Source organism: Neolamprologus multifasciatus, chromosome 22 (genome assembly GCF_963576455.1).
Source record: "Neolamprologus multifasciatus chromosome 22, fNeoMul1.2, whole genome shotgun sequence".
Taxonomy (NCBI): domain Eukaryota; kingdom Metazoa; phylum Chordata; class Actinopteri; order Cichliformes; family Cichlidae; genus Neolamprologus; species Neolamprologus multifasciatus.
In genome coordinates this window covers 23381204-23405571 of record NC_140459.1, presented here as the reverse complement: position 1 = coordinate 23405571, position 24368 = coordinate 23381204, and the positions used below count along the sequence as shown (strand labels likewise).

The 24368-nt window shown below is 41.1% G+C and overlaps 1 protein-coding gene across 1 annotated transcript in view; it reads left to right on the top strand.

The window, feature by feature from the left end:
* Positions 1 to 24086, top strand: part of csmd2 (CUB and Sushi multiple domains 2) — a 265124-nt gene extending 241038 nt beyond the window's left edge. The window contains exons 57-72 of the mRNA XM_085147768.1: positions 401 to 574; positions 1628 to 1810; positions 4770 to 4946; positions 6465 to 6644; positions 6789 to 6962; positions 7124 to 7297; positions 8680 to 8753; positions 9282 to 9393; positions 9601 to 9780; positions 11160 to 11225; positions 12144 to 12305; positions 13876 to 13988; positions 14639 to 14726; positions 19204 to 19336; positions 20081 to 20258; positions 20742 to 24086. Of these exons, the coding sequence (XP_085003894.1) occupies positions 401 to 574; positions 1628 to 1810; positions 4770 to 4946; positions 6465 to 6644; positions 6789 to 6962; positions 7124 to 7297; positions 8680 to 8753; positions 9282 to 9393; positions 9601 to 9780; positions 11160 to 11225; positions 12144 to 12305; positions 13876 to 13988; positions 14639 to 14726; positions 19204 to 19336; positions 20081 to 20240 (2150 nt within the window). The 3' untranslated portion in view covers positions 20241 to 20258; positions 20742 to 24086. The remainder of the gene's footprint in view (positions 1 to 400; positions 575 to 1627; positions 1811 to 4769; positions 4947 to 6464; positions 6645 to 6788; positions 6963 to 7123; positions 7298 to 8679; positions 8754 to 9281; positions 9394 to 9600; positions 9781 to 11159; positions 11226 to 12143; positions 12306 to 13875; positions 13989 to 14638; positions 14727 to 19203; positions 19337 to 20080; positions 20259 to 20741) is intronic.
* The last annotated feature ends 282 nt before the right edge of the window (positions 24087 to 24368 follow it).

Genomic DNA, 24368 nt, shown 5'->3' with positions numbered 1-24368 from the left:
CTTAAAGGCCGGTCCATGAAAATATTGTCGGGCATAAACCGGTCCGTGGCACAAAAAAGGTTGGAGACCGCTGCTTTAAGGCACCTGGGCTTACTACCATCAGATTAGGCAGCGTTCTTGGTTCCTCTGTCAGACTGACCCATCGTTCCTGGTCTGTGGTTTAAATAAACAAAAACACGGTAATAGGCAAAATGCTCAATTTCAGTCTTCAAAACAGGAGCCCAAAAAACTAAGGGGTGATGTTACACCAGCTCTTTTAGCTATTCTTACAGATAATTATTTTTTACAACTTTACAGCAGAGGAAAGATACCCACACTGTTAGTAAATATAACGTATTGTATTCATTTTAAATCAACATATTCAACATGCCTAAAACTTTTCTTTGCTCTGTTCGGACAGTGGTGCTGTGTGACCGCCCCAGCATGCCTCCTTACACCCAGATTTCAGGTGACCGTCGAACAGTGGGCTCCGTCATTCGCTACAGTTGCATCGGTCAGCGTAGCATCATTGGCAATACAACAAGAATGTGCCAGCTGGATGGGCAGTGGAGCGGCTCGCCACCACATTGCTCTGGTATGGAAAAATACACCCAGAATGAGAGTTCGAAACGCTTAACCTGACAATATTTTCTGAAGGAGATCCATAAGAAAAGACTGTAACCATCCAAATTCTATTCATATTTGGGGGTGTTTCCTGTGCTAAGCCACACGTTTTGCGTTTCTTTGCATTCTTTGCATATTTCTCCATCTAATAATTGATTATTCAAATGCAATAGCATCGCCCAGTCACACTGAGGCCCTCACAACGGCATGCTAACAAATAAAGAGTTTAGGTGGCAGCTGCTGGAAGGTAATGAGCAAAGTAGGTGGACCAAAGATGGAGTTGCCTGTCTGTGTCACAGAACTGAAGGGCAAAGAAAGTGTCCTCCATAAAACTGTTTTAATCTGCTCACATTAGACTGAGGAACATCAATGCCCATACTTCAGCCGGGTTATGAAGCAGTATAAAGACGTCACCACCCCCCGCCCCCCCGTACTCCCACTCCTCTAACAGCGCTTTGCTTCAGGGATTCAACTATAGCCGCGCATGGAGAAAGGCTGTGGGGAAGCCCATACATCCAAATGCATATCCACAAAGTACAGACATAGAGACACACAAGCAGTTTAAAATAAAGTACCATTCTGACAGTTTAATGTCATAATTCATGACATCCATATACAGTATATCCTGCAGATTGCCAGTGTTCTCTCGACAGGCAATAAACACAACATTTTTATAAAGATTTGGCTGACTTTCTTAGCTGTGCGCTATTAAAGCGATGTTGGATGGCGCCTTGTAAAATGAGCAGCAGTGCTAAGCGTTTTGAGCTTGTTTAAATGGAAGACCTGGAATTATTGAAGGAAGGTGTAAAAGATATGTCAAAGCAGTGAAATGAAAAAGTCACATCATTTTTTACGTGTTCACCGTGCTGAATAAAGAGCAGTAAAATGTGTTTTGGAAGTAACTGACTCTGTAGTGAGGTGAGAAAATATAGAGCACATTTCTCATATGTGTTCGGGTTGTCAGAAATTATTTGTTTCGTGCTACGTTTAGTTTTTATTTCTTCGTCTTTTTTTTTTTTTTCAGGAGAGGCTGCTGGGTTGTGCGGTGATCCGGGCGTTCCCGTGCATGGGATCCGTCTAGGAGAGGAGTTTACGGTGGGCAGTGTTGTCCGCTTCAGCTGTGAGCCAGGCTATGCGCTGAAGGGCTCTCCGGAGAGAACCTGTCTGGCCAATGGAAGCTGGCTGGGCACACAACCAGAGTGCCATGGTAAGGAATATACACTCTTATTTGTTTTCATAGGCTGGTACAAATGGGCGGTCGAGTCATGTTTTTGTAAATTGAAACTCACACATCAATTCAACAACTGGATCTGACTTCTGAGCTTTTCCAGGAACGAGATCATGTTAGTCGTCAAACTTAACCATTGAATGGATATATGCAGTATGGACTTGTCTCCTTCTATCATCACCCTTACAGAGATATTAAAGGTTCATGTGAGGTTTGATTGAGAGCTGCATGTGTGCATGAAACGATTGTGTACTGTCAGAGTAAGAAGTGCCAAAATCATAGCTATTTGCTGGCTGTCTTTAGGTCTTTAGAAGCATATAGCTGGAGTCGTGAACGTATACCTGGTGATAATTTAGGTACTTCACAGTGAGTGCTGTACTTCAGAAAATCTGTGTGTTTTCAGAGATTTTATTATACTGAATCTTCTCCTGAGTGAAGAGCTCTAAAAATACTGGGGTTTGGTGAGGTAAGAGTAAGATAGGATCAATAGGTGGATTGGTGTGGAATCTTTCAAATTGTGGAAAAGAGGGTGCTGAGCACTAAGGTAAAGCCCTCAATTTAGCTGTCAATTGAAGTTCCAACCCGCCTTCGCCTTTGAGCTTTTGGCGCTCCAGTATCAAGTGAGGGCTTGGAATACAACAGCTGCTTCAGAGGTTGTTCGAGAACCCGATCACGGTGCCTTCCCCTGTGTACTGTGGAAATATTCTGGACATGTCCAACTAGAGACCCTGGAGCAAACCCAGAAGATGATAGAAGGGTTACATATCCCTGGGAACACCTCAAGATTCCTTATGGGGAATTGGAGAACCTGTTTGAGCAAACCACCACAACCCGAACCTGGAAAAGTACGGGGAGATATATAAGCACATAAATAACACATTTACATTTCCTTTTGCTCTATTTTAGTAATTTATGCACAAAGTTTGCTTTGACTTTTTTAATTTCTAGTGCAACAGACACGTAATGAGTGAAATATATCTACCAAAACTGTGCTTCAGGTGGCAGCGCGGGTTCACTAATTGCAGGTTTGGTTCCTCAGTTTCCTCATGTCACCATAATGTCGTTGGGCAAGACAATGAAAACCCAAGGTGCTCTTAATGACGGGTGAGCACCTTGCGAATGAGTGAATAATGATAATAGTAGCCTCATCAAGTCCAAAGTGGAGCAACATCCAAAAAAAAAAAGAATCAGAAAATCATCAGCTGGAAATGGTTATTACTAACGCGACAATCAGCGACTGTGTAATTAGGTGTTGCCTTTTCAGTTTCGTTGAAAAACTCGTAAAATATGCATTTATTGTGTATTTGTAAGTGATTAAACAGAAGAGAGCACATTACAGAGAATGCGTTCTCTATTGAGCACTATAAAGGTTTGCATTTTTGTCCTTGTGCAACACTGCGTCTATTCCATTGCAGTCATTTGGGAGGCAAAAAAACCCCAAAATAGTTTGCTGAATGTGTATTTTGTGCGCAGTCGATGGATTTAAGCTTTTCGCTGAAGCACACTTTATTAATATTGCTGAAATAGAAGACATTATGCACAATGAGAAAACAAAACAGCACAGTTATTCTTCCATCAAACATCTGGAAGAAAGGAAAAGGGAAAGAAGTGTGTGTGAGTGTGCTTGAAGTTTAGATTATTAACACATCAGTGAGTATGACTATGGTTTTTATACCCGAAACGTTATCTATGTGCATATTCAATATATAGTTTTTTTTTTCTATTTTCCCTTTAATATCAGCTTTAGAAGTACTATAGTAATAGGAGTATTACTCCAAAGACACCCATACATTTTTTCCTGTTTTTTTCTATGTTGCCCTCTGTGTGTTAAACTACATTTTTCTTTCTGCACTCTAGAATTATAGAATCACTGATACGCTCGGTTTGCCATTTTGGCGAGGTCTCTTGGCAGCTATCTGGTTGTATTTCTTTGTCCCTGCCCTTTTGTTGCTCTCCATATAAACTTGGCCCTTTTCTTCCATAATCCTAGTGCAGAGTGTGTTATTTCCAGAAGCATCATCCAGTCTCATGGGCTGTTTCCACTTGTGCTCTCAGCACCCCTCCACACATTCACACAGTCCCCTCTCTCACACACACCACCACCACCACCACCACCGACACGACCACGTCTTTCCTTCGCCTCACACTGTGTCGATGCCTCTCTGGTATGTGTGTGGTATGCCCACTGGCTGAGGTTGCCCACCTGTTCTCACTTGGCACCGACTTCAAGGGCCAGGCCACATCTGGTCATTAAGGGAGGCCGATCATGTCCACAGGGCTCTGAGGGCCCGGGGCAAGCTGGAGACAGTAATGAACAGAACCATTGCTGGCGGCCGGACAGACACTGAGGGATTTTCTGTGCAAAGGATGTGTCCATCAAAGCAGAGTTACTTATGAAGCAGGACACAGGGGAGCGTGAGTAGTGTTAGGGTGGATGGATGAAGAACAGAGAAAAAGAGAAAAAAAGCAGAGTGATGATGCACATCAAATATGTCGATTAATTAAAAGTAATTTTGTAGAGAAACACCCCTAAAATACATATCGTTTGATTTTTCCAAAATGCATACAAATAAAACTCTTTACATTGATGCGGAAGTCACCTTCAAGAAAAGAAACACTGAAATAATATGCTTTATGCATATTACTAAATAAATATATGTAATTATAGGCTTTGGGATTTTAGAGTGAAAGGTTTGAAGGTTAAATAGAAAATAAATGAGTGAAATTAAGGAATTTAAAAAAAGGTTTAAATAATTTCTCATGTATCATTCAGACTTTTGTCTCTGATCTTTAAGTTAAATTAAATTCCACACCAAAGACCTAATGATCTTTCACATCTCTTCTATTTTCCTAGTGCTGGTTATCGGTAAATGAATATGACTTATTTTAATGGTTTCTCTCTCTTTTCTCTGTTTTTTTTTCTCTCTTTTATTTGCAGTGGTTTCTTGTGGAAATCCAGGAACTCCACGGAATGCCCAGATCCTCATTCACGATGGCCTGACTTTTTCCAGATCCATCACTTACGCTTGCAGGGAGGGCTACTACTCTACTGGACTCCTGACCCGGCACTGTACTGTTAATGGGACTTGGACCGGCAACATGCCTGAGTGCTCAGGTAATTAACAGCTCCCACAAAAGAACTTCTCAGGACTGTCAGATTATCAATAGTTAAATGATAATAGTTTCGTTTTCTGTGCTTGATTTTGTTTCCACGTAGGCTTTGCAGATTGGTCAAAATCATTCCAGACCTTTTAGAGAAGGGAAATGTAAAATTTAGTTATTTAATGCTCCACAAGAATTGTAAGAGAACATGTGAGTCACAATAATTGCTTCTAGTGGCCTTTGTTTTAGTGGTGGATCGCTCATGTGGTTCACTGGCTCAGCTGGAGGAAATTGGTACGATTCATGGTCCATTTCAAGGGCCTGACTGACAGCCCTTTGTCATCATGTCTCACAAAAGACGTGTGGCTGCTGTACAGAACCAAGAGACCCCAGCAAATAGAGGTCACTAAGAGAACCAGTTTCTTCTGAATGGAGGGGATAAAGCCCTAAGCAGCCCCATTATGGATTTCAGAACTACGTAATTCATAGAAGTGAATGCAGTACGTGTTGAAGCTCTTTGGAAGGGCACCTGGAGGCAGAGAGGGAGGCACATGTGAGGCGAAGCAATTCTGGCTGAAGGATTTCTATTGATTTGAAAGAAAAACTCTTTGTCAAGCCCATGCTTGACAAAGATGGCTACTGGAACGGGAAGATGTGGCAATGACACTGGATTTTGTACATAAAACTTATACTTGCATCGTTATTATATTATGCAAGAGGGGAATGATCTCAGTGCGCGTCAGTTCTGTGTGTGTTGTTCAAGAGATGACAGTCCTGGAAAGGTATTGTGGTTCCAGGTAGAATCTTGCCAGCCAGGCTTTGCCGGGAAAAGAGGAGACACTCCACTTCCAAGAGGACCAGCTCCCTCACCCTGTATTGAATATTGCTGAAACATGCATGTACACATTTTGCAGTGCCTTTTTGTCCCAAGGCATCTAAGCTCAAGTTGTCATATGGCCTGGATTTTCCTTCTTTGATATTTACAGCAGCGCTGAGCAGCAAGGCTGCTGAGTCACACTGTGGAATTCTCTCTGTTGTTACTCTATCATGCTGTTTTCCCTGCAGGATGTAAAAAGTACAATAAAGGAGAAATGTGGTTCATTTTGGAACTATAGGGAGCGACCACAGACGGATACTCAACACAAGATTTTGTGTCTGCATCCTAAAAACTCAAAATAGGAAACAAACTACAAGAAGAGAGCTATGATAGTTGCACTATCATAGCTCTCGTGTGCCATAAACCCAGTGTTATCTAAAATAGGTTGTTTATAAGTTAACAAAGGGTTAATGGTCCATTCAGTAACATCAGACATTTTCAGTTTGTGTTTTACACAAAGTTTGGGGGTAAACTACTTGGATCAAGTGCCTATAGCACCTCATTATAAGCCTCGGTCTGTTGTCACTCTGAATATACATTTATTAACTTGTTTGTGTTTGCTCTTTTTACTGCAAATAATCAAATTGTCAAATATCTCAGACACAACAGGGTAGCAAGCTGAATCTACTTTTTAGTACCTTTATGTTTTTCCAGTAATCAACTGCGGCGATCCCGGAGTGCCGGCTAACGGGGTGAGATTTGGGAATGATTTCACCTACAACCACACGGTCACGTTCCAGTGCTCCCCTGGTTTCACCATGGATGCCGATCGGGCCTCCTCTCTCATCTGCACCAAGACCCGCACCTGGAATGGCACCAAACCTCTCTGTAAAGGTAGAGTTGTATACGTTGACCTGATTGTATTTTTGGGTTACAGCATGATTAGCCTTTTTTTTTACCTCTATCAGTTTTTGCATTAAAACACTGAAACCGACAGAAAACATAAAAGTCCTCTAATGCATCCTTGTTTCCTTCCAGCAATCGTATGTGGTCCACCACCCACCATCCCTAATGGACAGGTTGTTGGGACAGACTTCACCTGGGGCTCCAGCATAAGCTACTCCTGCAACCAAGGTTACCAGCTGTCCCTACCCACTGTGTTAACATGCCAAGGCAACGGCAACTGGAGTGGAGAGAAACCACAGTGCTTCCGTAAGTGGCGCCATGCTGAATCGCTATTAAATTACATGTCATGATTTCTCTCTGACATTGTTTTACCCACGTATAGTGTAGCGTGTGTCCTCAGAAGAATATCTATTTAAAATGCAAAACGTACAGTGGGTCACATCATCTCTCTGCTTTCATCTTTACAGCTGTTTTTTGTGGAGACCCGGGAATGCCAACACAGGGGAGAAGGGAGGACAGCGGTTTCACCTATCTCTCCTCCGTCTCCTTCTTCTGTGACCCGCCACTCGTCCTAGTCGGCTCATCGCGGAGATACTGCCAGTATGATGGCACCTGGAGTGGCACGCAGCCGTCTTGCATAGGTAAGCATGATTGTTTCTGCATTCATGATGATTTGAGCCTATTGGGTATGTCCATAATCCTAAAACAGCACAGAAATCAGTGCCTCTATATAACAATATAAAAATAAGCTTGAACCTGACAGAAGCTTCTCTTTGGCTGGTCTGATTACTGCTTTCTGCTCATGTTTTAGTTCCGGTTGCCATTTTCCACCAAGAAGTACAACGGGAAACAGGCAAAACCATTAGACCTAGCTAAATAGCTGCTTAACTCCACGAGTCAGAATTAACTTGTGGAGTTATTTAAAGCCAGTACAAGAATTTATTGAATCATTTTCCACGCAAGCACGGACTCAGTTAAATCTATTTTCACCATAACAAAATTGCTGTAGTTCTGACAGCACCAGGGTCCTTATTGATAGAATGTACAACATTTCTTATTGAATTGGATTTATTTCACCAATTAATGCAAACTCTATCCTTGTGATGTGTGCAGTGCTAAAGCCATGAGGGGGTTGTTGTTAAAGGCACTCAGAAAGTCAGGAACAGATTAAAGATTAAATAAATAAAATAAATGTTTCCAGCCCTGGGGGTTGTTGTGGTATTTGGATACTTTAAAATATGCACACATGCAAACCTTTGACCCTGCTGCTAGTAAACAGGAATTTATTAAGGCCGCAGTCAATTTCTGGACTTTGTTTAACCAGATGTGTCATGTTGGAAAGATTAAACTAAGATTTAGTGAGATTCAGTCAATAAAAAATATGAATGTCATTTGCACAGTTACTGTATGGCTGCTGCTTTATTCTGCCTCTCGCAAAACCTTGGTTCACAACACCGGCTTCCTTTTTGCGGCTTTGTTCACCGTACTGAAAACAAGATGACTTCACAAAAAACTGTTCAAAATCTCTTTGAAACCTCGTACAAAAGTCCCGTTCATTCCTTGTCTTTATCTCTTTATTCTTTAAACCATAACTATACTATAGCTTATCTTATTTCTATAAGCTAAAATAAAGTTGTTTGAGAATGTTTATGTTCTTGTGAACAGAAAAGTAAAATGACACACACATCGAAAAACAGTTGATTAACATTAAGTATTGGGCTTCATTCCTTCAGTAATATTCTCCATTAAGTAACTATAAAGTGAACCCAGCTTACTGTTATTATTCATTTCAGCTGACATAAAATCACAAAGCCACCTAAATACAATAAAATGTTTCCTCTGCGAGCTGTACTACTACCTCCATCAGTAATCACGGCACCGTGTGATGCATGAGAATCTGAAACTTTTGCACAGTACTGTGTGTTTAGAGGACCTTCTGTATTGCGGGGATAGTTAGTATAGTTATCAAAGCATTTTTGTGTGTGTGTGTTTGTATTTGTGTGTGTGTGGGGGCGTATTTCAGATCCCAGTCACACTACCTGTGGAGATTCTGGCACACCTCTCTTTGGAAATCAGAACAACAGCCAGGGCTACCAGGTGAGAAAATGTGGTCACTCCAGAAATTGATTTCCATATATTAAAAATGTGATGAAACCCCCAAAATGTGTTTTTTTCTTTTACCTTAATGCCGTTCGTATTGTACATTTCCCTCCTTTAATACTTATTTTATGTGAGCAAACAGGCATGACTTAATGGCTACTGCAATATTGATGTTACAGCACCGCTCAGCCCACATCTGTCTTTCTTCTGATACCATATTGAGAATGTTTTCTTTGTCTGTACTCATTTGTTATTTTCTGTACAGAGTTGAGTGACAAGGGCCCAGATGGAAATGATGAAATAAATAAGCAATACAATAAATGGCGGCTGAATCCCCTACAGCTGCTTTATTTTTGATGTTCTGGTTTTGGGTGTACTCCGAGCGACACGCTGTAATACGCTGTTAATGTGATTAGTTACCCGACAACGGCAAGTGTAATAGCAAAGTTGCAGCTCCACTTCAGTAAAAACTGAGGTGTTATTTGGATTTTTATTCTTTTTTTTAAAATGTATTTTCATTTACAGATCAGCAGTACGGTGTTCTTCAGCTGCAGAAAGGGCTACTTACTGCAGGGCTCGATTTCTCGCACCTGCCTACCAAACCTCACTTGGAGTGGCTTTCAACCTGAGTGCATTGGTAAGAACACAATCTAATAACAAGCTGAGGCTAATATCTCCCACATACTTCTGTCTTAACCCATTGTCACGTTTTCTCTTCTGCTGTATAAACTTTTCCTTTATTTCTTGACTGTCTCTCATCTGATTCCTGATCTCGCTCATCTTTTCATCCTTTTTTTGTCCCCTTTCTCTACTATTTTTTTAATCCTCCTCCCTCTCTCTGCAGCCCACCACTGCAGCCAGCCAGAGCTGCCAGCCCAGTCTGATGTGAGAGCCATTGAACTGCCATCCCTGGGCTACACACTGATCTATACGTGTCAGCCCGGCTTCTACTTGGCCGGAGGATCAGAGCACAGGACGTGCAGGTCCGACGGTAGCTGGTCAGGGAAACCGCCTCTGTGTGCAGGTATAAACATTGTTACATTCGATCCACGAGGGAACGTGAAGACGTGCTCGACACTCAAAAAGCTCATGCACCTGCTTTGCTGTTTTTTCTGATGCTAAATTTCACTCACATGGCTAAACAATGTAAGACTAAAAATGTGTGCACATGGCTGTGTGCACATGATCTACTTTCAACATTTACATAGCTACGTGTATTAGACACTTAAAACACCCTGTATTTATCATGCACGACTCCATAATGTGTATTTACAAGGATTATTGAGGCAGATAAAGAATTTGGAAAAACCGCAGATTCAGCTAATCCTGATGAATTGCTTTGTTAACGCTCGCTTATTCTCAGACACATGCCAGGGTAGGTTGGCCCATCCATCACGCAATTAGACTACATGGAATTACCTACAGAAGCACGCACAAACGCGTAAGCTTCGTATCATTAGCAAGGGTGCAAAACTTGATTAGGCCAATGCTTCCCATTGATTAGGTTAGCAGAAGTAGCTCTTATAAATGGTGAAGTAGTGTTAAAAAGGTCTAGAAGACAAATAGACTGCCATTAAGATACCTTCATTGACTTAAATACATATGGAGGGGGCAAAAAAAGAGTAATCGACATACGATTATGTAGGGTAGAGAAATGCTAATAGCTGAAAGAGAAAGCTGCACTAGAGTTGGGGATATCCACGTGATAGATTCCATGTCGGGGCTTCTGCTGAAATATATAGGCTGATGGGTGTTTTTAAGGCCATGCCATTAAGTGTGAAGGCAAAAAAGAGAGAGCCTTAGCACATACAGGATATTAACAGCGCCTGTGGGTGAAGTGATGGAAGGGCAGCTCCATCAAAGACTGGCAGCTAATAAAGTACAAGGCAGTGGGAGTGTGTGTGTGATGTGCATGTTTCCTTGTGTCTGTATGCGTTTATCCGAGGTGATTTTTTTTGTCCTCATAAACTACCATCAGTATACCTGTCTTTGTTTGCGGTTGCGAGTAAAGCCCTCTCCGCTCTGTTTACCTGCGTGGGTGTATGTTTACTACTGTGATGTATTCCCGCGGCCCCCTGTGTGCAGTAAGGCATTATTAAAGCGCTTCCGCTGAAGCTGTGAAACCGTGTCTCTCACGCCGCAGGGATACTTGATCTGCTTTTTGACACATGACTCAAGTCCTATCACAGGCAGCCCTCCGTCTGGCCACCACAGGGGTTATTAGGCGTAGACAGGAAGTGCTGATGGTGACATCCTTCTACTGCAATTACCTTCGAGCTGTTGTGGTGAAAGTAGAAATGAGATCTTCTTTTGTCACTTCTTGAGGCCCACACTGTACCTGTTTACAGGATACTCAGGTTTATTGTTTTCTTCTGTTAATAGTGTGTGTTGTGCTCTCTTTAGCTGATATTCGCCCAAGTGGTAGGGGCCCGGTGGTGCCAGTGCAGGAGCCGTCCTCCAAGCACCCAGGTAAGAAAGGCACTCCTGGGATGTAAGATTACCATACTTAAACTCCTAAATGTGCTCAAATAAAGTCTATAACAAAAGAAAATTGTCGTGTGAAACCTTGTTATCTACAATACGTACCTGATTTCAGTGATTAGTTCGACCTTTAAGCTGATTTCGTAGTCTGAGGTTTTCTGCTGAATTGTGCAGGAACTGCGAATCGTGTCCTGAACTGTCATGGGAAATCTGTCTGTACATTCCAAACATTTGTTTATTGAACCTTCTGACGAATTCTTTAAAAGACAGAATTTAAATATCAATTTGCAATATTTTTGCTACATCCAGGATTTTTGTGCAAATGATTGTTTAGTACTCAGAGAGTGCAAATCTCCCTGAAGTTCGATGTATAGCTCTCTCAATATGATATATTACCTGATATGGAAATTTGTTTTCAAGCTTTGACCTTGGGTGCTAACAGTAAAGGTCAAGGTCAAACGCCAGCCTAGGTACTCATGTTCACCAAGGCCTAGCAAATTGTTGTGTAGTCCATCTATTACAAATATAGCTATTTAACAGATTTTCACATGTGTTGTAAACTTAACCTTGACTTGATTTTCACCAAAATTAAATCAGCTTGAGTTCTTATTGTTATCTACCATCACACATTCAAAAATAACATGAAAACTGTGGACTCAAGGCTGCTGACAAACTGAGAGACAGTCAAACAAAGAAACGGAAGCAATTACAATACTTCCTCACTATGGGGGCACAAAAAACATACGAGGGTTTAGGGTTAAAAAAATCAAACTGAAGATCTAGAGGTCTCAAAAACTCATGTGTCAAATATCAAAGACTTGTAATCCCAAGGTTAATTTTGCAGAAACCCTCTCTGCAAAATAAAACACCTTATTTTTACTATTCCTTCCTTCCTTTGTCTTTCAGTTCCTGTTGGTGTATTTGCTAAGAACTCCCTCTGGAGGGGATCCTACGAGTACCTCGGGAAGAAGCAACCAGCTATGTTGAGCATCACTGCCTTTGAACCCTTTAGCAACCGGGTTAATGGGACACTCATCGACCACAGTGGAGTAGAACTTAAACTGGCAGGTGAGTACAACAATAACTCAAGATCTTCAAAAGAAAAACATCACTTATAAAAACAGTCTGTGTGGGTCAATTCTTCTAAATTGCTTCTCATATCAGAGATCCAACTGAGTTTGCTTTTATCCAAATTTCAAGTGAGTTCAAGAAGCAAGAAATCAGTGTGGTCTCTGCTTGAATTAGATTATTGCTGCTGTAACAAAGCAGCAGACATTTTATATTATTCTCAGTGGTATAATCACTGCACAGCTGCAATCATCATCAAATTTTCATCAGTAGCAGCCTGGACACTTCACTCCTGTAGCTGGTAGTATTTATATGTAGTATTCACATATTTTCAATAGACAAACTGAGCAACAAACTATAAATTTCCATTTTTTAACTAGCTTTCAAAATGTTTAAGATTGTTTTTATGAATTTTATCTTTTAATAGATCCATCATTTAAATGGGAAGTCTGATGAGATTTTTCCTCTGCCTAGGCAAAGCTTTCCCATTTCCAGAACTCGGTTTTGTCCGTAAACGATTAAAAACCCATCAGTAAGACCTGCTGTGGCACCGGCTGACAGATATCTTTATTATAGAGGTGTTATATTGAGTTGTCTTCACATACACTGTAGGTTTTTATGGGGTTTATTGACAGTGACAAAAAAAGTTGGTTATTGTCGGCCATAATCTTTCATTACAAATTGCCTTGCTTGGAAGGGGAATAAAAGTGAAATGGGAACGCTGTTTAATAAAACTTAAGCAACTGTGTGTTACTATGCGAGTTATTGTATGAATCACAGCAGCGAGCAGCAACGATTGGGCTCTCGCACCTTCGCAGTTTCTTTTTTTGTGTGTTTTGTTTAATGGCACGCCTATCGCTGCATGTCATGTGTAGAACACACAATATAAATACAGAGAAAATTAAAGATTCATTAAAGCCAGTAGGCTGCGCTTTGTGCCTCGAGGCTGGGAACCGTCTCAAGATTTAATAATGTATTTTTACCTGCAGTAATTCTTGGCAAAACAGCGCCATAGCCAGTCAGTTTATCAAAAGTGCAAAAGTTTCACTAAGGTCTTAAGACAAAATATGTTAATTTTAAATGGCTCTCAAGGAAGAAGAGTACAAGATTTGATTTTTTTTTTTTTTTCTAAAAAGGAGATTGGACTTATGTTGCTGCTCCAGGATTTTCTTTTGCACGCCTTTGATGTTTCACACGGGTTGCTTGCGGCCTGCCACATGCTGGTGAAACTTCTGACATGCACGTGTCTATTGTGCCTCCTCAAAAATGCATTTTAGTGTGAGGGGAACATGAAAGTAGAATACTGAAACATTTTTCAAGAGGGCACCACATTGCACCCGTTTCCTAAAAGCTTAAAATTAGATACATTTATTAGACAGTGTTGGTGACTTGCCATTATCCATAAGAGTTCCGTTTTCCTACGGTGGATTCACAAGGTAACGACAGGCAGACAGAAACAGAATAAAGAGTCGACATGAACTCAACAAGAGGCTGACTCAGAGCAAATGTCACGTCTTTTTATCAAACGAGTGTCTGTTTTTCCGAAATAACTGCAACCCCTTTTCTGCAGGTACATATAAGAGAGAGGATGCTCAGCTGGTGCTACAGGTTCATCAGATCAGAGGCCCCGTGGAGATCTTTGTCAACAAGTTCAAAATGGACAACTGGTCCCTAGATGGACGTGTAAGTGCAAGGTTCTGGTCCAGAACAACACCTCTTGTTGTACTTGAAAAGATTTTACACAACATACACACACGCATCTACATTGTGAACTATGTCGAGCACACTAACCTTGTCACTCTAGGGAGATGGAGGGCCCACCAAGAGTTTTCTCTTTAATTAAAATGTCAGTTAAATCATTGCCTGGTAATCAGGACTCCACAGACCCACACCACCCCCTTTCACTCTACTCTCCCATATTATCCTCCGACCTCAGGCACCACTAATACACTCTCTCCCGATTAATTAAAAAAAAAGCAGGTCACAGTAAATGCGGTTATGTTTATTCAAACATGCGTATGTGTCATACGATGCACATCACACGAGTGTTTTAAGTGTGCCCCGGTGCGAATCCTCTGTGTAATCCTCTTGGGTAACAAGCTCACATGTGTGCAGCGGGGCTGAGTGTGCGTATGTTTGTTCTCTGGATCAGAAAAAAAGAAGAAAAAAACCCGTCACATTAAATGTCAGCCACGCGAGTGCCTCTCAGCTCCTTTTGACGTGATATTTCATTTTCTGCGTGCACCAGCTGCTGACACTTTGGTGATACGCTCCTTTGTGAAGCCGGGATGTGACACATTAAGCGTCTGTCTTCCAATCCTTTCTCTCCCCAGGTGTCCTACATCTCTTCTTCCAACTCCTACGTGTACCAGGGAGTTGTCACCGGAAAAGGCTTTGGCCAATTTGGTCTCCAGAGACTGGGTGAGTGAGTGGTCCACTTGGTCACAGAAACCAGGAGTGGTCTCCTGGTTGTTTTCTTTTTCTTTGGATTTCTATTCGAAAAAAATGTCACTTGAGATGTATGTAATATCCTTAAGCTCTTACAGCATACACTGTGGTGGGTTTCACTTATCTGTAAAGTGTAAATACTCTTTAGGATCATGTGCCTGTGAAGCTAGCAAGAGGCAAACACAAATGACATCCGTATACACAAACCATACACTCACATTCATAAACAGCTAAACAGAATGTTTCCTTTGACAGTTATTTGTTGACACCTGTAGTCTTTGCCAAGTAGCCTCATATCTGGCAGTTTTCATGTAGTAAATATTATCTGTTCATTGCTGTGTGTCATTCTGTGGTTCCTTCAGCAACTTCATCTTTGCTGCCAGAGATGTAGAAGTGCTTTTCAAAGAGTTACAGCTGTCCACATACAAGGTGTGATCAGTAGGTTTTGGAAACAAGCCCATAAGATTAAAACATTGAATCAATTAAAACTGATTTAAAGTTAGTATCTGTCCTGAGTGCAGTCTGATCTGACATTTCCCATCTACCTCCTTTTGCACTGCGAACACGATTTTTCCACAGAATTCAAATTTTGCTTTTAACCTGACCTCGCCTTCATGTGGATGATCATCCCCGGTGATGGGGGTCCATCTCAGCAGTTTTTTGCCAAAGGGTCCACAGTTTGTTTCTAAGCTCAAAAGCAAACCGTCAGTTGAAGAGTGACCTGGAGCATGCTGTTCGATTATTTTTCTTTTAGACATGGGGTTATGCACTGTAAATCTGTCCCCCAGGGTGAGACTGTTATTGTAGCGTTCTACTGAAACGCCCTGAGGCGTCCAGGGGGAGAGCGCTGAGTGGAAACAGCATCAAGTGTGTGCCAACCTGCCATCTCCAGCCAGCGCAGAGCACTTTGAAAACGCAGGAGGTTTTTGGCTACACGTACACAATCTTTGATCACCATCTGCCCCACAAGCCATATTTGCCTCCCGCAACATTGTCCACTCCTCGAAAATGAAAATCAAACTGAAGGGTCGCTGTTTTGACAGACTGCCGCGCCTCACATAAGCACAAGTGCAAATGGACGGAACAAAACTTCCACTGACAGATCGAAACGTAGCAGTTGCAGTAAAAACAGCCATGAAAGACATGAACAGAGCTTTAGATCTTCTCATGCACCCAAGAACTGTTTAATCAAGCTGTAGATGAACTGTGCATTAGTATTTTTTAAGGCACATTTTTCACCACGCCTTGTATGCTGTCTCAAATTTGTGATGTATTATGCAACTCATACATGCCTTATGTGTTAAAGGTACAGTGTGTAAAAATTCACCACTAGCTGTCAGCAGATTTCTTACTCAAGTGCAGAATCCTTGCTACAGGGGCCACTTATTCACCCCTAAGGAAATTGGGGATTAAGATCAAGGATTAGGGAAAAACAACTCTGGCCGCCCTTCATCTGTAGAGAGTATATAGTCGGTCAGTCCGCTGTTTACCTGTCAATATGTGCCCAAATCTATGTACCCTGGAGCAAGCTGTAAAACTGTGAACGGAGTCCGATACAAGTCGATGAGTCAGTCAAGCTCACTTCTGGCGAGTTGTTGAGGACATCCTGAACTTTATTGTCAGTAAGGACTGCTGTTAGCTGACAGTAGTGAAAACTTCTTTGAAGTAGATCTAACATTGTTTAAGTCAATGCAGATAAACTCTCATACGATGTTAACATGTAATCAAATGGTTTATCAGAGGGAAAGACGGATTTTTAGGACACTCAAGACTCAAACATAACAAGCTGTTGTTGTTATTTAGCCGTCTCGTTATCAGCTGTGTGGAGACAGGATAGTCCCATGTGTAATTTGCTAACAAAGATTAATTGCAACAACATCGGGTATAAAAAAGCATGTTTGCACATGTTTTCATCTGTTAGCACCCTGACTTTAGTTTACCAGATGAGGCATGACGTGAGGAAGAAATGAGGGACGAGAAAGAGAGCAGTGTTGGAGGAGGAGAAAGATATAATGAGAAAGAGATGATGAAAATATACATTAACAAATTGGACAATGGGCTTGCTCATAGGGGGTCATATAATTGTTGGGTTTTTCTCTGTATCTATTAATGTACGATCTACTGTGCAATATAAAGCACCTTGAGGCGACTGCTGTTATGATTTGGCGCTATATAAATAAAATTGAATTGAATTGACAAAAGACCCAATTAAGCAATTTAACTCAGTTCAATTTTATTTATACAGCGCCAAATCACAACAACAGTCGTCTCAAGGCAATTTATATTGTAAGGGGTAGACCCTACAATAATACATACAGAGAAAAACCCAACAATCATTTGATCCCCTATGATCAAGCAGTTTGGCGACAGTGGGAAGGAAAAACCCGCTTTTAACAGGAAGAAACCTCCAGCAGAACCAGGCTCAGGGAGGGGCGGCCATCTGCCGTGACTGGTTGGAGTGAGAGAAGGAAGACAGGATGGCAATGTCCTTCTTGTCCACTGTTTTCAAGAAAAGCTCTTGCTCCTATGGACTTTTAAAGTATTACTTTAGGAGAATGCATCAGTGTGTTGGAAGCTATTATGGCTCACTAATCAGTGTATATATTTATAAGTACAATATTATTTTTTCTGTTGAACAATATCCCTAGAATTACATACTGTACCTTTAAACCTGAAGCAACATTGCTTTTGTGTCAGATCCACCTGACATACAATGCTTCAATGCACCAATACATGGCTTTCTTTTATGTCAGAAATGTGTCATGAAAAAAAGAGTATATTTAAGGCCCTTTTTTAATTGTATTGCTGTACATTTATTCTTTAATTATACATTATTCTTCCTATTAGTTCTGGTTTAAGAATACTGCCACCTGTTAAGCAGAGAGGAAATGTGTCATGTACGTAACAGCAAATATCCATCAATAAATTTTAAACATTAGCTGCAAATCCACAAAAAAAATGGGAAAAGTTGGGGACGTGAATTTAAAGTTCCTATAACAGAAACCGTACATTGGGCTTAATGTGATTTCTGAGTGGGTACCTTAAATTGCATAGTAATCTGATAATAACTTAAATGAAATATTACTTGTGTCCTAAGCTTCCATCAGCAGTCAGGGACGCTTGATTAAGCATTGTTAATTTCTCACGTACCCGTGATAGGTTTTGCCTCGCTCCGAGTCTCTTTAGCTCACGGTATTCATTAAAGGTTGCTGCGCTATACGGAGAAACGAGTAGAGGAAGAATGAATTGTGACATTGTTATGTTTAAAATAGATCCGTTGTCCTCCAGATTTATTTATTTTTAATCTGCTCACATGATGTCATATCTCGTATTCACATAAACAGTTAAATAGCAAATGCTGCTGCTGCTTTGGCTGCTTTCGTATTTGCAGTGACATATTTCAGAGGAATTTAGCAGCTTTTGAAAAGCAAAGCCCACGCTGGAGACGCTTCCATATTGGCTGCTAGACAAACTAAAGAAGCCAAAGTGTAGGTACAAAGACGGATCAGATACAAGCAGGAATTTGGAATTGAGCGCGAAGTTACGCCGAGGGTAACATAGATTAAGTGTGTGTGTGTGTGTACACGGTGAAAGTGGATGTGAAAATCTGCTGTAGTGACAAAGGTGTTTGAAGAGCGGGTGCGGTCCACAGATACACACATGCACATCCTGCTACAACAAACTGATTGAGCAAACAGCTCTTAATTAATACCGAGGGTTGGGGCTTATACCGGGGTATTCATGTGTACGCAAGTTTAAGCGTTTATTTAAATTAAAAAAAGCAGATGCGTGTGTGGGAGGTGGGCTAGACATCTTTGAAAGAATCCAACTTAATTTGTCGACATTTTGCGTTGTGTTTTTAACTCGGCGGTGTAACCGCCAGCGCGGTCTGCCTGTGTTTGTGCATCTGTTTGTGTGCGGTGGGGGGTTGATTGGCAAACACCGCACAACCTACTAATTTAATTCCTTCCTGTTTGTCACTCGTCCTTTATTGGAGCTTTTTTGGCATTCCGTGGCAAACAGGTGGGCCGTCACTCCTCCGCTGTTGCTGTTACAGACACACACCTCCATAAATTAGAGAATGAATCTGAAATGAGTTAATAGCTGTCGGGCTTTGATGTCAGTAATTAAGAGTCATTGTTAGGATAATGAAATTTGACATTCCCAGGGGGTGAAATGAAGCTAAAGTAAAGCAATAAACCAAGAAGAGGAAAAAAAAGCCAGTTTATGCTGCTCGGGCTATTATTTATAAATGGAGTCTTCCTGGTAGGCTTCTTCAGTCATCACAAATTATTTTATGACATTGTTATCCTATTTATTTCCACTAATGAACTGAGGAGGATAATATCACTTTTGTTTATTGGAACTTTTTTTTATGGGACTTAATTGTAGTCATACGCTGAAGTAATGCTCATGTAATGTCTTAACTTCTTGTCTGTCTCTCTTCCAGAGAGTTTAGATCCCAGCAGAGACCAACAAGGCTACAACTTTGCCTCCAACAGCAGTTCAGTGGCAGCAGCCATCCTAGTGCCTTTTATAGCCATGATCATTGCAGGCTTCGCTCTGTACCTCTACAAACACAGGTAAGGCTCACTACAACTCCAAGCTGATCCTTATTATTTCACTATTCAAGAAGGAGTGTCCTTGAATAAGACCAGAAAAATGACAAACAACATTTTCTGATAGCTTATTTTATTTGTTGACAGTGCTGAAGAAATGCTTAGTGCGATCACATTTCAGGAAATGAAGCATCCAAGTGGCCGCATCCTATTCAAGTCATTCTCCCTATGTTTATAAAAGCAATATTATTGCATCAGTGATTAGGTTACCCATATTCCTCGGATTCCTTTTCTTTTTTACCTTGTGAGCCTGCTAGAATATTGAGGTGCACATGCTTTATTGTTCAAAATACACAATACACTGCAAACACAGGGAGCAGCAGAGGCATGAAGCAGACCAATATGACACAAGACAAGTGACAAGGGAAATAAAACACATGCATATAAGAGAAGCTGACAGGGAATATGTTTACTTGAAGTTCTTTCCAAGTTGGTGAAGTTTGCTCTTGCTTGAGTATATGCATCCTCCTCCAAAATACATTAACTTCAAATAGAATTTTTTTTAAATCCACTAAAGGCATATGTTACCCTCAATATGAGAAAATCTGTGATAATAGGAAACCTTCCCTGCAGAGAAAATTTGCTTCGTAACCATGACACAGCAGATTGTGGATGCTCACAACATTAGGAACATCTGGTGCTAGGAGTGGATAAAGATTATTGTTCATCCACCTCCACCCGCACCTCCTTTTGTTTTTGTTTTTTTAGAAGAAGACCCAAAGTTCCCTTCAATGGTTACGTGGGCCATGAGAACACTAACGGGCGAGCCACTTTCGAGAACCCTATGTATGACCGCAACATCCAACCCACTGACATCATGGCCAATGAGACAGAGTTCACAGTCAGCACAGTGTGCACAGCTGTATAGCAACCGCTTCCTCTGAAGGTGAGTACCACACCACCGCTGGGTCACCCTGGCTGCACGATACAAAAATAACTTGGACCTTCAGGCATCCATGATTTCATATTTTTCTATGAGAATAGATAACGTGAGCCTGAGATAATCGCACATCTGAGGCGCCACAACTGTTGAAGCAAGACACAGTTTCTCAGAATGTAGTTTCAGACTCAACCTTTTACCTTCTTCCCTGAAGACTTTTCTATGTCTAGGAAAAAACCAGGGATTGGTTTTCCTCCTACAGTCTTCCCTTTGATCCGCACACCATCATATTAATTGTATAAAATAAATCCAGTGTAGTTTGTTTATAAAAATAGAATGGTTATTTGGAATCATGGGAAAATGACATTAATGAATATATTTTCTCTGCTCTCTGTCATCTTTATCGTCTCCATTGGTTATCGTCTCCTTTTCCCTCACCCTTCCCCACCATTTTCTACACACTCATCCTCTGTTACGTCACCGATTCAGTCCGGGGACGAGAGGTGCATCACGTCCTCGCCTGCGTGCCAGCTGAGGACATCTATAGCTCCTTGAGCAGAGGGCAAGACAAAGATTCTTTTATTTGCTGAAATACCTTCAAGAAACATCTCCAGCGGAAAAGGCGCTTACCTGCTGGCGATAAGAAAACAAACAGAAAGAAACCACGTGAAGACAACCATCTGAACACACGACAACAACAACAACGCGCTTTTCGTAACTTTACGTGGTTTCTTGGTCATTCTCCATATTTTGAGGAAAAGCTTCCACCTTAAACTGCAGCCAGCGGGGAGTACGACTGGGAGCAAAGCTGTGATGACTTTTCTCACCACCTAAACCCAAAGGGATTTACCTGTAAACTTTTAAGTCGAGAAATATACCTGTAGCTTACGGAGGCCTCTGTGCAAGCGAACTGTAAGACGGGCAGCGCCGTATTGGCTTGTGCGTGAATCTGAGGGAGACAGTCTGGACTGTTTCGATTCATCTTTCTCGTTTTTTTGTTTTTTCTTTCTCATTTGCTATTTTTATTGTGTTCGCTCTTATATGCTGCTCACCTTATTCTTTGAGTCGCTGGACGCCAGTTTTCTTCCCAGCTATCCACTCCTGAGGTTCTCAAAAACTATCATCTGGGACCCCTCAGTTTCTGGCAGAGGATGAATTAAAAATTCAGTGAGTCTTTGAAGGCCTTGCTGGAGACACACACACACAGACACACTCGACTTCATCTTTTTTTTTTTTTGTAGCAGGAATAAAATTCTGCTTGGCGAGGCAGCTGTGTCCAGTGTAGGGGTGAAAAGGTAGCTTGGGCTGCTAAAATTAAAAAAAAGCACTTAGTGAGGTTGTAGTGAGAGTTGTACATGCGAGTGTGAGTGCGTATGTTCATGTGCACATCTTGTAGCTCCCCTCATCTGTTCTCACCCTAAAAATCCAACCAAACACGCAATGCTGTCTTATTTTATTTTTTTGTCGCTTTAAGAAGCGAAAGTATTGAGTTTACGATCTTAGGATTACGCCAACTCAGAGGCTCCGGAAACCAGTAAATTAAACGTCGACAATCTATAAATCCAGTCTCCATCGTTTTTCTTTCTTTTCTTTTTGGTTGGTAGCTATTGATCAGATAGATCAAAGGGACTGAAGAGAGACAAATTCACTTCTCAAGCTAACACACTTGAATCAAAGGTTAAGCAAGGGGAAGTACTCTTGACATTTGCTCCAAAAACAGGCTTTTTTTTTTTTAACCATGCCGCCACCTCTGCTCTGAGGCCCTTGAGGACCTTGTCGCAACAAACCAGACTGTAGCACATTCTCCTCGAGAAGACAGCAAATCTGTATTTAGATTACACTATCTGCTTTTTTTCTTTTCTTTTTTCAAAGTTTCTTTTAATCCCGGATCCAGCTTTGCTCGTTTCACTGGATTAAAAGGTGACACAAGTTGCAGCAGTAGCTCCGCTAAACTTTGGCCTTAGGAAAACAAAGATCAAAGTGAGGTCATGTTCTCGCTCTCTGGAAATGTTCAAATGAAGGCGCTCGGGTTAGAGATGCGTTCCCTCTGGATTACATTCAGGTCTTTTTCTTGCAAGCTCACTTCTGACAGCTCGCTCCCCTTTGGAAAAAAAAAAAAAAAAGAAGAAAAAACATGTTTTGTTTTGTCTTCGCGCTTCATAAAAATGTTGCAGAAGGCTTCCTCAGAGCTGTGACAGCAGGGGAGTCGCTGGCCTACTGATTACTCCCCATGCATTAAATTGGAAATGATAAATACGATTTTGGGAGGGGGTCGAAAAAAGTGTTTATGTCTTTGCTGCTAACGCTTCCCCATATCTATGGCGACTGGGGAGTGATATGCAAAAAAAAATATTATATTGAAAATGCAACACAGGAGGAAACTGTCATCTAATATAACAGCGGGGCTCTACCTTGGCTGGTGAATGACACGTCTGATGAAAATACGAATGCTTTGTGACCCGTATTAAGTGTGTGTGTGTGTGTGTGTGTGTTTGTGTGTGTGAGAGAGAGAAAGAGAGGAGGGAAAGGATGTTTTCAAAAACACCCTGCTCCACTTCCTGCTCCCGTACCTGTAAATGCTAACCTGCAGCTGCTAAGTGAGGTGAATAGTGTGCGAATTTCACAGGAGCAAATTGGGCCATTACGTCTAATTTGCTTTAATTTTGGCTTCATTATCAAACCCCATAAGAAAATTCATTTTTACATTCCCAATATCAGGACACGCTCAGATCCCTTTCACTTCTTTAGTTCCTTTTTTGTGTGTGAGTTTTGTGTGAGTGTGTTAGAAATCAAAAAAGGAAATTCATCTTATGGATTTTTGTTGCTCCGTTATTCTTATTATTATACATTATGTCTTTAAATTTGCCCGTTGTACATAATTTCCCTCAGAATTCCAGACCTTTTGAAACCAATCACCGTATTGTTTCTTCAATCAGTTTCGCTGTGGGTCGGTAATTGCTTTTACAATTTTATTACTTTTAAAGCTCGCGTTTATCTCGGCCGTACAGATAGAATATTGCCCCGTGCTTGCTCTGGTAGTGAATTGATGGGAGAGGAAACGATTGAATTACCCTGGATATTTCACAGGGAGCGGAGAAGTCGCTCGTGCATAATCTCAAAGGAACTGCTACTCAGTTCCTATAGTTTTCTGTGGCTGTTGCACGTTGCATATCATTTGTTTTTATTGTGAAATCGCTCCAAATATGTCAGCAAAGTGGACGGCTTCATTATTAAATCGCAGTTTCTGTTAAGGGCACTTTCAAGCGGTCTTTTCCCCAACTTACACAAAATGATCAAACGAACACGTGTAAATAAGGACGGCGTGTTCACGAACCCCAGAGGAAGCAATTCCGTTTGCCTAGATTTACACTATAAATCTGGATTAACATAATACAGAAGCAAACACTCACACAAATATGATTGTTTTTACTAACAAGGGCTCATTCACCACAAATTCAAGGATTAAAAAAAGGTTTTCAAGGGCCAAACACAATTTTCTTTTCTTTTTTTCATGTTCGTACCTCCACAAAGCACTTTATGTTAATTATAGTGCCTTGTTACCCCCTTATATCATAAATATGCTTTAGACGCAGTGTTCTTATGTTAAGGAATTCCAGTATCTTTCCTAGGATTTTTTTTTCTTTGGGAAGAGGGGTTTCCTCTTGTTATGTCAGATATTAGAAATGTAAGTCTTTTAGGGTTTTCGGTAAAGCCCTTATCCCTGCCTGAGTAACCCACACACACTGAAGAGTCCGCAGGCTTTTTAGATCTGTTTTTAATCTTTGATCTCACTGAAAATCTGAGCTTGTTAGGTTCGTGCCAGAGTCACCATCAGTTTGTTTTTTCCCCCCCAAACGAGCCGTGTGCTCAGTCGTACTGTATTTTGGTGTGCAAGGATTAATGGCCAGGATTTTATGTTGTTGGCTTCATGCTCGGCTGGGTGTTTGCCCTCTGTTTGCTTTGCGAGTTTAAAAAAATAAACCAAAGAAAGTTATCCAAATTTAGACGATTTAGAATTAGACATATAGTGATAAAAAATTAAGATTTATTATTCTGTCACTTCTTGATGTTGCTTAATTTATTTCTGCTGTTGTTTTTTTTATGTCAAGCCAAACC